Here is an 18,046-nt window from a genome sequence, read left to right as displayed (position 1 = left end):
ACTCCACAGCCACTTAATAACTTAAAAACCTTTTTCTTCTCATCAAAACCATCGTGAGCTGCTTTAATCTAACAGCAGTGTTTTCTTTATTCATTCTAGCAACATAATTCTGGATAAACTCTAGTAAAAAAGTCAATCATTGAGAGAAAAAAAAACAAAAACATCTTTCCTTCTGGTCAAAGAACGGAAATAATAAATGAATATAAAATGGATTAAGGACTGACGAGGACAGATGACACAAAAGTGTATTTAATGATTCTTTTGACATGTATGAACAAATACTAACCATTTTATTAGCAAATAAAAATCACGATATTTACCCACTGTTTGGATCGTTATTTTATATTGATTTTTTTTCCCACACTTTATAACCACAGCATCTGCCCAAGAAACTAATTTCACATTTGAATAAGAACTGTTCACACTCATGAATTACAAATCAATCCTCTTCATTTACACAGTTCTTTGGATTTGATCAAACTCAGACATGGTAAGGCAAAATAAGAATGATGCATTCATTATTATTAATATTCTTATCATTAATTAAACTTGAATTTTACTATTATGATAGATCATGTTTTTCTTTCTTTGAATCATTTGGTTTCACAGTCTCAGTCTCATGGTTTATCACCATGATCACATCGATACACAAATAGTTGAACTCACTGCTCTTATCTGAGTTTACAGAACTCTGCTGTGACTCCAGGTGAAGGATAAAGCCAGACTCCAGCACAGAGAGGCTGAGTGAACGTGGTCTGGACTCTGTGGAGCAGAGTCATGGTGTCAGAGACCCTGTAGAAGGACAGAAGACCTGCTCTGTAGTCCAGGTAAACTCCCACTCTGGAGGACAAACCATCCGAGACTTTAACGCTGATGCTGTTGTGACGGAAAACGCAACCGTTGTGGTTACTAACTAAAGTCCAAGATTTGTCATTGAATCCAAATCCACATTCATCTGATCTCCCTGATCTTCTGGTGTTCTTGTACGCCAATGCTAGATCAACTCCTGTTCCTCTCCACTCCACCTCCCAGTAACAACGTCCGATCAGACTCTCTTTACTCAGGACCTGACACACATCAGTGAATCTGTCTGTGTGATGAGGATAAGATTGTTTTTCCCTCATTAATGAGACTTTTCTGTTTCCCTCAGATAATAACAGATATTTGTTTGCTGTGTTTTGGTCCAGTGTGATTTCCTGTGAATATCTGATGAATTCAGCTCTGGTCTTTGGTTCTGGTTCTGCCAGTAAATCATCTACTTCAGCCACAGCCAGTGAGATGTCCGTCCACATCTCGGTCAGGACGTCCTGCAGTTGACCTCTGAACTTTGCCACAGCCGCCGCCACGTCCTCAAAGCGTCTCAGAGGAAAGACATGGATGGTGGACGAGTGTGTCGATGGACTGAGTGCTGACAGTGAGCGGTAGTTGAGGAGAAACTGGTTGTGGTCGTGTGTGAGCGAGAGCAGCTTCTGTTCAGCTTCTCTCTTCTTCAGCTCAGTGATCTCCTGCTGAAGCTTCTCCTCGGCGTCTCTGACTCGACTCACCTCAGTTTCCAGCTTGGATCTGATCTGCTGCTTCACGTCAGAGCTGCTCCTCAGCAGGAGAAGCATTGTCTCAGTGAAAATCTCGTCTGTGTCCTTCACGGCTTTATCAGCGGAGAAAGTGAGATTGAAAGCCTCCACCTCCTGTTGAAGCACCTTCATGTCTCTGTCCTGGAGTCTCTGCTGGACTTCATCTAGACTCAGCTCCAGCTCGCTCTGCTTGTCCGTCCTCTCTGCTGCAGCTGAGACCTTGTCATGGTCTTTATGTTCGTCCACAGAGCAGAGATAACAGATGCACTGCTGATCAGTGCGGCAGAACAAGTCCATCACCCTGTCATGACGAGGGCAGATGTTCTCCTGGAGGTTCTTGTAGGGCTCCACCAGCTTGTGTTTCTTAAATGCAGGTGATTGATAATGAGAATCGAGATGTTCCTCACAGTAAGAGACCAAACAAACCAAACAGGACTTGAGAGCTTTTAGTTTCCTCTTCCTGCAGACGTCACAGGCCACATCTTCAGCTCCAGCATAGCAGTGATCAGCAGGAGCAGCCTTCAGTCCAGTCTTCTTCAGCTCCTCCACTAAATCCGCTAACATGGTGTTTTTCTTCAGTGAAGGCCTCAGTGTGAAGGCCTCTCTACACTGAGGGCAGCTGTAGCTCCTCCTCTGCTCCTCTGAGTCCCAGTGGTCCTTAATACAGTTCATACAGTAGCTGTGTCCACAGTTAAGAGTCACCGGATCCTTCAGAAGATCCAAACAGATCGAACAAGAGAAGCTTTCTCTTTGCAGCTGAACTCCCGCCATGTCACTGCTCAGTCACAATGTCTGTGTGAGTGTTCGCTTCCTGGAAAGATGAGAGAGTCTGAGCTCCTCCCATCATCAAACTCATCAATCTGAGAGCGAGGGAACAAGGAAATGTAAGCTCAACTTTGAGCAAACCACTCCCAGCTGAATCAAGTCCCTGATAATAAGTTGCATCTATGAGTTGCTCACCAAAAAAGTGTATTTCCGTGTTTATTTCCGGGTTGTGTAGAGTATAGATATAGATATATATATGTAAACCCTTTATATATCTATGGTGCGCGTTCTCGACTTTCTCACTTGCTCGGCGCGTCCATAAACAGCGAAAGGCACGTTGAGAGTACGCTACTGACGTGCGCAAGTGGATTTCATGAATACCGATTGCACGTTAGCCTCCGTCTTTAAACCATGGATTCGTAAATCAATGTCAAAACCAACGATAGTGAATACAGTAAACTGAAAAGTATAATGACGTCATTACAGGTTAAAATTGTCCGTGGCTATATGTGTTTTTACAGGAATGATGTTGTTTTTGCTTGATTTTCCATTCACTGATATACTGTATGCAAATCATCAAAAATGTTGCTGTCACAGAACTCAGGGATTTCATATATTATTGTCCCAGAAAATAATGACAACATGAAGCACTTTTATGATGATTAAAAAAAAACACAATTCCATTGAATATAAGCCATGAATATGACTTTAGTCTCATTGCTATGCTTTGTGTTTTGGTTTAAATGTGTTTTTGTAGGTGGTTTACAAATAAAGCCAACTTAACATTATAATTACAATGTATGGTAAATATAATAATCCAAAAATATTAAAATAAAGTCAGGCCAGAACGTAATTTTATAACTCCAGATTCTTTCACTCTAATTCTCGTTAATACATCGATAATAAGTTTGAAATAAATCCTCATGAGCGACGAATAAACAACTAAAACCGCCTTTGTCCTAATATTTTTTTAAAAAAGTAAAAGAAAACCCACCATTGCCTTCATGTATTCACATTTCTCATAAAGGTTTCACACGTACGCTTCCCCGACAGTAGCCGTTCCCGAGACGCCACATGACCGCGCTTTGCTGTGCGTTTACACACCTGTGACGTCACTCTGGGAAATAAGATCTATCCGGGCTTTTTATGGCCTTTAGGAAGGTTTAACAAATGTGAAACTCCATGAATTAAAAATATAGAATATAAAGATCTATACATGCCTTTGTCCATGTCTCGAGGTGTCCTGTGAACAGTTTTATAGGCGTCTCTTTTACTATTGTGGTCAATGGGAAAATTGCTTTTTGGGTATTTTGAGTATTTTTTGCTGCAGTACCGGGAGTGGCCACCATGACAAAATTGTCTTCAAGGCAGAGGGGGCGGTGCTCTATCCAGTTCTTATAATACATCCATGTAACTGCCTGTTTGTTTGTTTGTGTGATCAATCAGCTGACAAAGATTCACTAAATCTTTCATGTGGATAAAATGGATCTTAATCAGTGTTTCCCCAAAGTCTTTCAGCTCAACTGTCCAGAGGCTGATGTTTGAAGTCTTTGTCCTTTGAAGAAGTTTTTCTCCAGAGAAGAAAGGTCAGTTAAGTAATCATACATAATACATGTAGACTTCACCAACATAAATCAATAACTATAAATAAATAAGTAATAAGTAAATAATTATTATATTATTCTATATATATTAAGAGAAAAGCAGCCGCAGCTAACAATCTCTCTGGGAACGTTCCCTGTTGGTTGTGGGAATGTTCCCTGAAGGTTCCTCCTGCTGTAGGTTCGCCTGTGGTTGATGTTTTTGGTTGCACATTTGGTTCCCAGAACGTTACTTTGTCACAACCTTCATTCAACCTTTAGAGAACCTTCTCAAACGTTAATTTGTCGTAACGTTCATACATTTACATGACAGCCTTCATTATTATATAACTAATATTATTTTATACTGTGCACATTAGTAGACATACAGTACTCGCAGTCTTACATATACATGAATGAACCAAAATATTTACAAAACTGTATACAAAATAAAAAATAAAATCAAGAATTTTATGTCACAGCTGCCCTAAATGAACAGCATTGGTTCTGTAAAGGTTAAAACACCTGTATGAAGAAGCTCATTAACCAAAATGATATTGTCATTTTTTTTATATATATATATATTACTTGCAAACATGAGCATCACCAAACACAGTGTAAGTAATTTGTTTAAAATTAGATATACATTTTTGGGGAATGATGAGATTGTGTGACATTTTTAATAAGCTAACAATGTAAATACATTTTAAATGTCTTATCTGTATAAGTTAAACATTCTGTTTTAAATTAATTGGTTCAAATTCGTTTGGCTGCTATTTTGTCTGTATTGCCTTACAAGTGGTCTAAAGTAAATAATAATAATAATGTTGTCGTCAAAAGATGAAAGGGCCTGAAACTGCTGCAATTGCACCGCCCAGTCACTAAGTGGCGCTGTCGTGGAAAAAATGAGGGGCTTCATTCTGTGGGCCTGAAAGTGCTGCCTGCGGACCTGCAGTTCCATACTGTTGGACACAACTGTGTGCACGTGTGAGCCGTCAGGAGGCGCCATTGTCAGCCTTTGAAACACAGCGAAGTTCAGCTTTCAGAGGAAAAACAACTGTAAGGACAAGTGTACTGCTGATATAACACGAACAAGAGGGTAAGAAAAACATATGAATTATTTTTAAATAAGCAATTCAGAAGAAAAGCAATGTTTAGTTTGAGGTTAATAACGTAAAATATCTGCATCTAACTTCAGCAGAGTCGACACAAAACCTTGCTGTACCGAACACTCTTAAAGCTGTTTATTAGCTTGTCTCATTCACTGACTACTTTAAATAAGACACGTAATTATGTGTTTCATCGCTGTCATCGCGTTTTCCAACATGTCCTACTGTGACTCCCTCTGTCACATAGTTTACTTTTCGATAAGTAACCAAAATAATCACTGTTTTCCCCTCCTGTGTGTGTGTGTGGGTGTGTGTGTGCTCCACACTCCAGTCTCATGGATCCATGTGGCTCCTCCTCTTTGTGCTGCTGAGTAAAAAGCAGCGCAGAGCGAGGCAGAGTGACAGCAAACACAGACGAGGACAGAAGCAAACCTGCGGAGAACAGAAAAAAAGGAGAGACACAACGACAGTAAACAACCTGAGGGATTTTATTGTGATGTTTGTGAGTAAATACCCTCACTCTGGAGAAGACCTTACTCTCTGAAGAGTGAAACCATGGAGCCTTTAAGTTTTAAAGTCAAGTTCATTCTTCACAAATGTTGCTATGCGTTAAAGTTAGTTGAGTGAACATTTTATTGAAAAATGGTTGAACCTGTGGGGTTTGTGGAGGCATGGAGAGCCCAGTTCCCAGAGTCTGACCCCCCATGCATGGATCTGAACTCAATGGGGGACATTGAACAGGAGCTGGACAAATGCAAGACGTCCATCAGGCAGCTGGAGAAGGACGTGAACAAGGAGCGCTTTCGGATGATCTACCTGCAGACTCTTCTGGCAAAAGAGAGGAAGTCTTACGATGGGCAGAGGTGGGGGTTTAAAGGGACAGCCCAGAGGACAGAGGGAGATCTGCACTGTGGTCCAGACAACCAGAGATCCCACGCAGATGAGGAGGAGCAGCAGCAGCAGCAGCAGAGAGGACATGTGAAGACAGTGAGGTGTAAACAACACCCAGAAGGAGAGGTGTATGGTGCTTCCCCTGCCAAACAGAAGGGTGAGGTGTCACCGGTCGGCCATGAGTCAGATACGCCTGATTTCCCAGTGGGCACAGGCTCGGTGGCAGCTCTGAGGTCCAACTTTGAGCGCATCAGGAGAGCCAACTCTCACACTGATGGCGAGGGCAGAGGGTTGCCGACGGTGGGCGGCCAGGAGAAGCCCTTCTACGTGAACATGGAGTACCATCACGAGCGAGGGCTGGTCAAAGTTAATGACAGAGAGGTCTCGGACAAGATCAGTACCCTGGGCTGTCAGGCCATGCAGATAGAGCGTAAAAGGTCCTTGTACTCCCTCACAGGGAACCAGTCAACTGCCACAGGAGACGTCAGCAAAGCTGTTCAGAGAGGCAGATCCATTGAGGGGAAGTGTAGCCATAACGGATCATATGAATACGCAGAGGTCAACCCACACTTCCTGAAGAGCAGTGTGATCCCGGCCACTGGGGGAAAGTCTGAGCGACAGCCGCCGGATTGCCAGCCATACACGAGTGTGTATGTTGGAGGAATGATGGCTGAAGGGGACACCCGGGTCATCCACATCAGGGACCACAGCATCGACGAGGACGAGCACCTGACCTGGCCCAGGCGCTCATACTCTCCTGGCAGTTTTGATGACATAGGAGGAGGCTACACACCGGACTGCAGCTCCAACGAGAACTTGACATCCAGCGAAGAGGACTTCTCCTCAGGCCAGTCCAGCCATGTGTCCCCCAGTCCCACTACCTATCCGCTGTACAGGGAGAAGAGCCGCTCGCCTTCCCAGAAGTCCTTTGATAGCAGCAGCCCCCCCACACCTCTCTCTCAGAAGCATCTGAAGGAGCACGCAATGATGGGGTCTGAGGTCATCGGGGGCCGTAAAACAGGCCAGGTGTGGCCCAGTGATGGGGACTCCACCACATCCAGCAGGACCTCCCATGACAACAGTCTTCAAGGAGATCTGGGTAAGATCACTGCACAACCTTTCATTTTCAGGATTAAAAGCAGAAAAGTCTTCTTATATGAACTGATTATAAAGTACTAAATGTCACATTAAAACCCCACTCTGATGATCACAGACCTGGAGATGCCTGAGCACGCTCTGTAATATGCATCTGCATAGAAAAACTGATCTCTTTGACCTGAGAAACCATCCTAAAATACATCGATCAGCCATAACAATAGACGTACAAACTCATGGTATCGTTATGGTTCCTCAACCAATGGAGAATAATTCAAAATTCAAAATGTAAAAGTTCAAAATAATACTTTAAAAGTTCAAAATAACTTTTAAATGTCAGTACAGAGGGTTATGAATGAACCACGCCTGTTCTGTTGTTCATGGGTGTATATCTTGGCATGTTTTGCACTTTATTTTTATTTTTTATTTTTATGTTTTTTTGGTTTGCTCATGGATTTCTTGAAACAGGTGACAAAAAAAGTATCTTTGCATTCCATTGGAATGAGAATGAGAATTTTATTTTCCTTCCCCTTCCAATACGGCATCATCATAGTGTGTGACTTTATAGTTTTTAAATCTTTACATTAATTGATTCACGATTAGACTTTGCACCAAAACAAAACGTAAAGGCATAGTTCAAGTTTTGAATGTGTGGTTGTTTGAGATTATCCATTATTAAATTCAAATGTTATGGACGAGTGACTTTGTTGACACAAACTTACTAAATGGGGTAGCTCTAAACTAACAGCTCCCAATTCTCTTGATGGACTTTGGTGCAGAAGCGAGTGCTGAGTGTCAAAAATTTGTCAATAACTCAAACAACTTCACTTCAAAACAAACAACAACTATCTATGTTTGGACAGACAGCATCCAGGTTACATATGCTGATCTTTAATATTAACCTATTGCCATCGTGGTTTCTCTCAGCAATGTTTTTTTTGGAAGTAGGCCCTCCCTGTCCTTTTCACCCTCTCCTGCTCTTTGCCCCGCTGAGTGCTGCTCTCTCACAGAGATGCTCTTACTGAGGCCGCCCTCAGGCTGTCCACGCTGAGTGTTTTCATGTCAGCACGCATCACTTTTGTTGTCCTTGGTGCTGAGTAATTAACTTAAAGGGGTTTGTCTAGCGTGATAAATTTAGGGAGGTTCTTTTGTTACAGGAGGTCGGGTTGGAAAAAGCCCCGACAAGTCAGTGAAAAAAAGAGGATCAAGAGGGCCTTAAGTGTGTCACGCAGCTCAAAAACGCCGGCCATTACTGTTTCCTGTTGTTATGTATTCAACACAATAGTAGCATCACTCACATAGTGTAGTATTGACGTGCTAACAATGCAACAATGTTAAGTGGGATAAGGAGAGTGGTCTGGGCAGTGCGGGGATGCCAAGGACAAGAAGCGAAGCAGGAGCGAGTCTTTTGTCAAAGTGTGCGACACTCGAGGACGCACGTTGTTGCCGGACAAGACCACATTTTCAGCAACATCGGGATTGGGAATAACACAGTGAGCGTATTAGGATTGTAGCTGTAAAATATTGTTCTGCATCTGAACCCAGATTAAGCAGTGTGTTGTTATATAAGGCCATCCCGTCCACAGCTCTCTCACACAAAGCATGTGACAGACAAGCAGATCGTCTGTGTTGTAATCAGCATGAAGTGTAAGCCAGCACGCCGCTCCGATGACTGTCCAAACGTCCAAATCCATTCGATCTGGATCACTTACCGTCACACTCTCTGCCATGTACAGAAAAAATAAGTAGGACAGAACAGATGCACAGGATAAATAAACACATATGAAACATGCTTAAAGTTGCAGTGTGTAACGTTTAGGAGGGTTTATCTGCATTTTGGGCGTCCATGTAGTGACAACAATCCTAATCCTAACGAGCTGGTGCGCTGACGCGAAAGCTTACTACACTAACAAAGAAGAATGACATCTTTTTTGGAATGTGAAGCTGTGCTTCAAAAAGGGAGGATGGAGTAGTTGCATCATTAGATTCTTTGATTCATTCTTACACACACTGGACCTTTTAGATAAAAATTCCACTATTCCATCTCTGTCTGGTACAGCAGACTTTCTCTTCGGCTGTGATGTCATCAGGGTGCGTTTGTTTGGACTTGACAAATCTTCAGTCGAGACATGACACAGCCTGATCTCCAAATAAGTCAACTCTAGTTTATCTTACCAGATTTACGTCAAGCTTTCAACTTCATCTCAGTAAAAGCCTCAGTGGTTAAACGCCACCACGATAGATTGTGGCCGGTAAACTGACCTTTTAATGTGTGAAATCAGTGGAGTTCCCCTCTCAGTGAACCCTGTCCACTCTCACATCTGCTTATTAAACCACCACGCGGCACAATGTGAGACCTTGAGGTGCCACTTTTTTTGTCCAGAGGACAGTTTCTCTGTTATAATGGCACAGCTGCTTTGAGTGGACTTTGCTTTGTGGATTAGCAGAAGTCTGGATTTAGTTTCTGATGTTGTAATAACATTACTGTGCACGGCGCTGGATTAAGCCTGGGCCTGGCAGCCAGTTTGAAACAAGTTTTTGCAATAAACTGTTCTTTGTTGTGGTTAGTGACTTTCAGGGAGCGTTTGTGTGTGTGTTAGTGAGTGAATGTGTGTGTGTGTTTAAAACTGTGGCCTAGTTAAACTAACTTAATCTCAAGGTTATGAAGGTGCTTTGTGCTACACATCCACATCCACACATTGTGTAACTATTTGACAAAGCTACCTACAGTACATTAGACTTTACACTCACTGACCACTGTATTAGGTACACGGGACAGCTTAAGTTGTTGCCCCTGGTGTTTTGCTGCTGTAGACCATCAGCATGTGGGTTTAGAGATGGTCTTCATACCCTGTAACAAGTGGTTATTTGAGGTTATCTCATTCTAGTCAATATGCTCTGACAAGGCATTATCACTCAGAAAACTGCAGCTCACTGGATATTTTCTCCTTTTCAGACCATTGTTTGTAAACCTTAGACATGGGTGTGAGTAAAAATGTCATTAGATCAGCAGTTTGTGAAATACTCAGCCCATCTGTAACAAACTACCATGCCACGTTTAAAATGTAAATCTCTGAATGTTCAGTTCAAACTGAACAATCATCTTGACTTGCTGCCCTGTGATTGGCTAATTAGATAATTGTTACTTAACGAGCAGTGGAAGAGGTGTACCTAATAATGTGGCCGGTGAGTGAATGTCATGGAACATGGGAACTGTTGAGCAGGCAGACACAGTGTTGACGTTCATGTGTGACATGATGTCAGTCTGCTCTGCCTCGGAAAAACGGACTAATTCAGCGTAAGAGACGCCACAGACAAACGCGCACTTGTCCTGCTGCGACTCAGCCGCATCATTGAGTTAAAACGGACATATCTTAAGGGGATTTTTTTTGCGATAAATAGAAGAAAAACTGTTTTCTCCTGGTTTCTGGTTATCTAGGCTGATGGTCACACTTGGCTGTGAATAGAGCGGCTGATTAGCTGTGAGTCTTAAAGGAGGCCACCTCTCAGATGAGCCTTTTTTGCCATAATTCATTATCGTCATGGCACTGATGCTGATGCCTGTGGCCCCAGCTCTCTGTCCTAGCTTGTGCATGGAGGCTACCTCCTGGTTAATGTATGACAGTGAGAGGGTGTGGACAGGAGTGAGAGCGTGGTCACAAGGTAAATAGATAATAAACTATTTGAAGGTTTTACTCTTTAGAGAGGTGGACATGTTGAAATATGGCAGGTGATGATCACGTGACTGAAACTTCACTTCACCTTCCACATTTCAGAAACAAATATTATTACAATAACAGATGGAAGCAGCATTTTGGTCTTGCTTGATCTTTATTTACAACGTCATGGAACTCCTTATACTTCAGTGGTGACCTGGACTGTTGCCCCACCTACTGCTTATCATGGTGAACTAACTCCCAATATTCACTCACAAGCCATGGATGGACACAGAAGTGCAGACGTTCATTTCCTTACAATTAATATTAAGCAGACTTTGTCTGGTGTGCTGTGTGTTTGGAGAGGGAGACCTGAAAAAGCAGAGACAATGAATAACCCTGAAAAATATAATAATATTCTACCTGCATGTTATGTTTTGAATATTTCCATAACAGCTCTGGTGGTGTTGCGCTTATCCATGTAGAAAATACACCCACTGCCCTCTTTATTAGCACAGCACACTGGTGTGGTCCTGTGCTGCTGTGTGTGTATTTGAATCACTGTTAAGTTTCTGTTGCCTTGAGAACTGACGCTCATTGGATATTTTCTGTCCGTAAATACTCGGTTTGAACTTCACGAGGTCGTCCTGACCGTGTCTAGATGCTTTGATGAATGTGATTAACTGGACAGAAGCGGGACCTGTGTTAACAAGCAGTCGAGTAGGTGTACGTACAGTAACACAGCAGCCAGTGAGTGCATCATACTGAAGGAAAGTAGTCAGAATATAACATACAACTGAAATCAGGGCTACACATGTTTCTCTGCTGTCCCCTCTGACATTAATAGAAAAGTGGATGAAGTCAGTCCAGACATAGACACTGCAGATTTCACACTGGACTCACTCCTGACTCGTGAATATTTCAGCTCAGACAGACCTGTCATTGTACCTGAGCATCAACATCTGAGGTTTAGAAGAATTCAGCCTCTCCCTCTCCTGGAGTAAATGTACGCCTACCAGAGGAAGTGCTGTGTGTGTGTGTGTGTGTGTGTGTGTGTATAAGTGAGGCACCTGTTCCTCTGTGCAGTGTACTGAATAAAGTGGTGAAAAGCTGGCAGGCCATCAGTACAGCAGGGCAGCTGCTCTCACAGCTACACCATGAATAGTCTTTTTGTTCCGTTTGTCCAATCACAGAACAGTTCAAAAATTAAGAAAGACAATTCACACGGGCTTTTCTTATGAGCTCCTTCATTTATCCACAGACTTGACATACACGTTTCCATAGATAAACCATAATATCTCTGGTATGTTTATGAGCTTGCCGGCATCCCTCAGCTCAATGATCCTCCCTCGTGCTCAGCAATCTCAGCTCCCCACCCTGGTTCCTCTCAAAGGGCCCTCTGTGCTGCTGCTGCTGGCAGACCAAGTGTTTATGGAATGTCTCAGCTGCTTGTTGTGTGTGTGTGTGTGTGTGTGTGTGTGTGTGTGTGTGTGTGTGTGTTGTATGAGCTCACCTCTCACACACCAGCCTGACCCGTGTTGCGTGCTGTTGTGTCACTGGACAGCAGAGTTTGTTTTAGTTAGAATGTTCAAGTCCGCATGAGTGGACGATGACAAGTGAATCTGATGTTTGGCTCCATTAAAGGGCCAGTCCAGTGTTTTTTAGTTGTCCTAGGATTTTACAGCGGGCAGATGAAGGGGTCGTTCACATGCCGCGTCTTTAAGACACAAATAACACAAACTGGTATAAAATCCAATCTCACAGAGCACCACTTGGGTCAAATAGGTCTTTGTACACTTGACATAAGCTTTGAACCCTCCTCCATTATCCTGATGAAGATCCTGACTCAGGTGGTGAGGCGTGGATGCACACACACTCATTTTATTTTTTTTTATTATTTTTCCGCACACACACAACAAGTAGCAAAGCAGCTTTGAGGGAAACGCTGTGCTGATTTTTTTGTTGTTGTTTGTTTTACAACGTCAGTCATCACAGCAGCTCACAGGTTGCTTAGTAACAACTAGAGATTGTTTTTTTTAATTCACGCATCAGCCAATTATTATTTATTAATCTTAACCAAAACTGTATTTATACATTTTTATTGAAATAAATGTGTTTATTGCATTGGAAAGACAGACCTTTAGTGTGTGCAATGTTCTTGTATTGTCTTCCTCTCGACCTCTCTTAATGACAGATATAAAAACATGATCATGAAACATGAAATAGATGATCAAAGCTGAATTACTCAGACTTTTACTGTATAGTTATTTGTGTTTCCATGAAGACAACACTGATCATCATGTTTTGTAGTGGAGCAGACTAAAGCTAATTTCTGAATGTGTCATGTGTGATGTAGCCCACACTGCCGGCCACACAGTCATCCAGTGGCTAATAAGGTTGCCGGTTCAGATCTCCTTCTGTGTGGAGTTTGCATGATCTCCCCTCTCATGTCCACTGGGATTGGCTCCAGCTGCCCGTGACCTTCATGTGGAGGTAACAATGAAGGAATGAATGATTGAGTGTACACCAGTAGCCTCAACCCACTAAATGCTGTAAAACATGTGTTTGTAGGCAGATTACATCGTAGCCGCTGACATTAAAGCACATCAGGTGAGGTCTGTCACTGCTGCAGTTTATGGGGCTGCTTCCATTTCTAAAAAATGTTCACAATAAAAGCTACAGAGGTGAAAGACTGTGGCCACATTCCAACACACTTTATAGGCTTTTCAGAATAATTACTAGATAAAATCCCAATAATAAGCTGATCTGTGTTCCATTGTCAGACTGGAACAATTATTGTGCTTTGATTTTCTCTGTTATGCAGCACGTTACGAGCAGTGCTGTGGCCACCATGAGCTATTTCAACACACCCTGATTAGTAGGTGTGCCGGGCGGAGCGGCCCCTTCTGACCAACACTGCTCAATGACTGCCACTAATTTCAGACTGCAGATCAGAGGCGGCTGCTGGTGGTGGTGGTGCAGGTGGGCCTCCGAGGTTTCACCAGCTCTGTGGTTTAAAGGACCTCCCAGCACAGCAGACACTTCAGATGAGCTCGTATGTGATGATGGTGATGATGTCTGATTCACTTATCTCTTCCCAACATACAGACGTGTGTATCAGACACATGATTTTGTCCTCACAGACAGACATGATGGCATCAGTGTGTGTTTGAGTAGAATATGGATCACATCTGGTCTCGTGTGGTCAGGGGAGACACATCCTATATCTGAGGAATGATGTTGGCTCAGAAAGTAGAGTGAGTCATCTTTTATTGGGAAGGTTGAGGGTTTGATTAGCAGGTAATGTGATGAAAAGTTACTGCGTCTAATGTCTCTGACCCTTCAGCTGTCTCCCCTCTGTTTGCTCTGGCTGTGCCAGCACTGTTTCCCCAGTGACCGGCCCGTCTGGAGGAGAATCTATTTGCTGGAGCCATAAAGTGGTGCTAAGCTTTTAACACATTGGCATCTTGTGCTGCTTTTATTCCAAATGTGCAACTTTCCTCTCCAGATCTATACCGCCATTAGAGAGGTGACAGAGAGCCCCCCCCCCCCCGGTAAATTATAGATGCTTAAATCTCACTTCCAGCCTTTTCTGTGCTGGATCGATCAGCACATTTGCAATGTGGGGTTTATTTTTAGGAGTTTGTGATCTAAATCCTGTCCCTGATCAGCTGAGTGATCTTTGTGTACATGGTCAATATGTTCACTGTGGGGGAACGGTAAGTGGCCTCTGATTATTCCTCTCTGTCCGAACATTTTGAAAACAAGTTTGTTCCCCTTGAGCTATATAAATCCATGATCAGTGATCAATCATTGTGTGGGCAGCAGCAACAGCATTGTGCCATTTCCCACTGGTGAAATGGGAACTGATGGATGCTGCTATTTGAATCCCATAGACCTCTTTACTCTTTTTGGGAACTGGTTGGATGGTTGTTTCCAGAAGACATTGTTTATTTGACAAAGATACGCTTTATGACGACCTTTTTCATTTCAAATGAATCAGTGCAACTAATATTGTTAATGTTGTCATTTAACTGCAGTTGATGAGAAAAAAGAATACATCATATAATATATAGTGATCAGCTGCATTGATTCCACATAATTGAAGACCTGATATGAAGGTCAGTGCTTTTATAATAATGCTGCTAGGTGACAGTATTTGACAGTATTCTGTTTTCTTGACATTAAAATACATTTTCCTTCTGTTTTGCTTGTGTTGTTGTCAGAGCACATGATTACTGCTGTGACTCTGCACATCTGTTTACCATAGTTCATCTCTGTGGATTAGGATTAGGGCCTTGCATGCATCTTTGCTTTGTCATCAGTAGGTCATCTAACATGCTGTGATTGTTCCCCTGAACATGGCCCCGAGTCCTCGTGCTGCAGGAAGGAAAAGTGTTTCATGATGACTGATGATGGAGAGCCCGTTGTTTATCCTTGAGCCCTATCTTAAAATGCAGCATTCAGGGCAGAACTGTGGGAAAGCAGAGATGTTTTTCATCATTCGCAGTAGTCTGACCTCTGTGAGACTCTGGCATGTGGTAATACACTCAAATAAAATTCTTGAAAAACCTGAAGTAACACGGGATTACAGAGAAAAATCAGCTTGGCTCCACACACAGTAGTTGCTGGGCTCAGCAGTCTTATATAATGTTATTAGAATATGTTTATGAGCGGTCTGTGGGAAAGTTGAAACCATTTTAAGACGCTGCAATTAGTGGTTTTAGACGTGAAGGACGGATTGTTGAACGGCCAAAACGACTTGGTCACGCTCTTCTGTGATTCTTTCTAAACTAGTTCTACTCTTTATTTTTATCCCTCCTGTCTAGCGACCAGTGGTCACTTTATTAGGAACACCTGTACAGCTGCTCTTTAACAGAAACATCTCATTAGCCAATCACATTAGGCTTGTACTGCACACATGAGCAAGACAACCAGCTGAGCACCAGAGAGAGGAAGAAAGATTATTGAAGTGACTTATTATTAAGGGTGCAGTGATTGTTGGTGGCAGACAGGCTGCTCTGAGGATTTCACAACTGCTGATTTTCCCTGTACAAGCTTCTCTGGTGTTTACCGACAACATGCATTTATTACATACCCTAATGTATATGGTTTTTACCTCACTGACGGACAGCTGAACCTTATGAGCAGAGAGGACCACAGTCTTTTAGGAGTCACCAAATAAATCAGCTGTTTTTTCCCCCAGTCTTACACATAAGCTTGACAATGAAGCCGAAATTGTGGCTAATTTCTTCTTTAAATTAATATTATAGTCACAGAAATGGAAGTTAAAGTCGGAAAAATTATATTATGTCACGGTTAATATAGTGAAGTGGGTCACAGTGAATTGTTATTTTTAGAAAGTGTGTCCCTGTGTATCATGTTTTAGAAACACTGATCTAGATCAGCCTATAGAGATATTTAACATGTATTTCAAATAAAGGATTTCACTGAGAGCAGCTGCAAATTATTCATATTAAAAACGAATGTGAAATAGAAATACTTTTGCAGGTCATTTGACATTTTAAAGGGCAACCTTTACTCAGGTGTATTTGCTCAGCTCATTTTAAAAAGGCTTTCAAAGTGTTTCACAATCAGAGCAAACAAAAGGTTTCACAGAAAAGAGTGGTGGAGAAATGTCAGGTCTTAACAAACAAATGCATGTTGAGCTACAGATGATTTACAGACCGTTTACAATCCTTCCATTTAGTTATAAATTCCTTTCAGGGTTATGTGGTATGTAACTATGACAGCCATGGTGACCACGGATGATGGGGAGTGTTGGGAGAGAGAGAGAGAGAGAGAGGGAGAGAGGGAGCTGTTTGTGAAAGGATGACCTTGTGCAGAAAGCCTGTTTCCGCTCTGAAGCAGATGAATTGCTGAATTTTCCGGACAGACCTGCCTGGACACTTCCTCAGCAGCGAGGTTCATGTGATCACTACACTCTGTGTGCATCTATTGTGATGTCCTCTTTCTCACACTGCAATGGCCAAGTGAGTGTCATGTATTTAAAGGAGACGCAGATGACTCAGCATGGAAGACTTTACAATCATTCTATTTAATCCTTCTTTTTTCAATTGTTTACTCTTGTTTATAGTGTTTTTCTAAGCCATGGCTACTTCTTTTCCCTTGGAAGGAGATAATTTGCGGCGCTGAAACTGCTGCCCATGAGAGGATGTGTTATTCACCCAGTGCCGGGCCTGGTGTATAATCTCACTGGAGCACAGTGTGGCCTTTCACATGGACTTCCCCCTGTGCTCAGAAGCTGTTTGGCCTGCAGTAATCTCTTCCCTTAAGCAGTCAATTCAGCTCTCTGCCTGTGCTGAGCCCCAGTGTGTGTGTTTGAGTCCTATTGTCACAGCTTGTTTGGATGGAAACATGTAAAAACTAGTGCTGACTCGGCATGGAACAATATGAATCATGAGTCATTGTTATCCTAAACAAAATAATTGCAATTCACTTTATTATTTATATCATTGGAAACATATGCTTTCTTTTTTTTAATTTATAAATGTAAATGGGCTGCATCTAATGATTGGGAAAACAGTCCTGCACACTCTTGCTACATGTTTATAAGTAATGATATCTCAGCCTTCATTCAGACCTTCTGCAAAGTCAGAACTCATTTATAATGTAGGTCACTCCTCCTCCGACGCATGTGCTTGCAATTAAAATGATTAACCTCCACCTGTTGGGTGCTACCAATCAATCAAAGGTAATTTGACACTGTAGAACATACATCGACACGGAATGTACCAATACAAAAGGGATTCTAATAGCTGTACAGACAAAGTTTTAATGTTTCCCCACTCAATTGATTATCACTGCAGCCATAGTTTGAATATGTGCACGTGTTCTGCACATGAGTTTTCAGTAGCTTACAAATCATTGTTTATGTTTAACCAACCAGAGGCAGAATAATAACTATGTAGCAACTATGTTTGTATCACGATTATCAGATCCCTAAAATAAAAGATCTTTTGTTGCCGTAACCATTTGTGAAAATCATGGTTTGTTAATGTAATCTTTATTTAAGCAGCCTAAACCCTTTCGGTTTATTATTCATTAGAATTCAGGCATTATTTTTCTCACACTTTCTTTTGTTGTGTTTTAAAGATATTGATGTCATCCTGTCAGTCTGCCTCTCTTCCACGACTCTCTGGAGTGACTTGGTTTTATTATCCCCTCGTTTCCGGAATCCTCTCTTTCCTGTTTTCGGAAAACTGAGATGAACCGGTTTTGAAGCCTCCTTTATTTTTTTTTTCATACCTGCCTCCACATTACTTAACTTGTCAAATGACAACTGTCCCATGCATCATTTAACTGCCACATTCTTGATGATAATGATGATAATAATGATAAGTTCCCAGTGAGTCAGT

The 18,046-nt window shown here is 42.1% G+C and overlaps 2 protein-coding genes across 2 annotated transcripts in view; one reads left to right on the top strand and one right to left on the bottom strand.

The window, feature by feature from the left end:
- Positions 1 to 233: 233 nt before the first annotated feature.
- Positions 234 to 3,600, bottom strand: LOC131464249 (tripartite motif-containing protein 16-like). The gene has a single exon (XM_058636638.1). The coding sequence runs from the start codon at positions 2,340 to 2,342 to the stop codon at positions 672 to 674; it is 1,671 nt and encodes a 556-aa protein (XP_058492621.1). The 5' UTR covers positions 2,343 to 3,600; the 3' UTR covers positions 234 to 671.
- A 141-nt stretch (positions 3,601 to 3,741) lies between these two features.
- si:dkey-91m11.5 (PH_BCR_vertebrate and RhoGAP_Bcr domain-containing protein) overlaps positions 3,742 to 18,046 on the top strand; it is a 38,186-nt gene continuing 23,881 nt past the window's right edge. The window contains exons 1-3 of the mRNA XM_058636634.1: positions 3,742 to 3,922; positions 4,757 to 5,015; positions 5,357 to 7,015. Of these exons, the coding sequence (XP_058492617.1) occupies positions 5,668 to 7,015 (1,348 nt within the window). The 5' untranslated portion in view covers positions 3,742 to 3,922; positions 4,757 to 5,015; positions 5,357 to 5,667. The remainder of the gene's footprint in view (positions 3,923 to 4,756; positions 5,016 to 5,356; positions 7,016 to 18,046) is intronic.

This window comes from Solea solea, chromosome 8 (genome assembly GCF_958295425.1).
Source record: "Solea solea chromosome 8, fSolSol10.1, whole genome shotgun sequence".
In the NCBI taxonomy this organism is placed as follows: domain Eukaryota; kingdom Metazoa; phylum Chordata; class Actinopteri; order Pleuronectiformes; family Soleidae; genus Solea; species Solea solea.
Note: the sequence above shows the minus strand (reverse complement) of the source record. Positions and strands in the feature narration are given on the sequence as shown.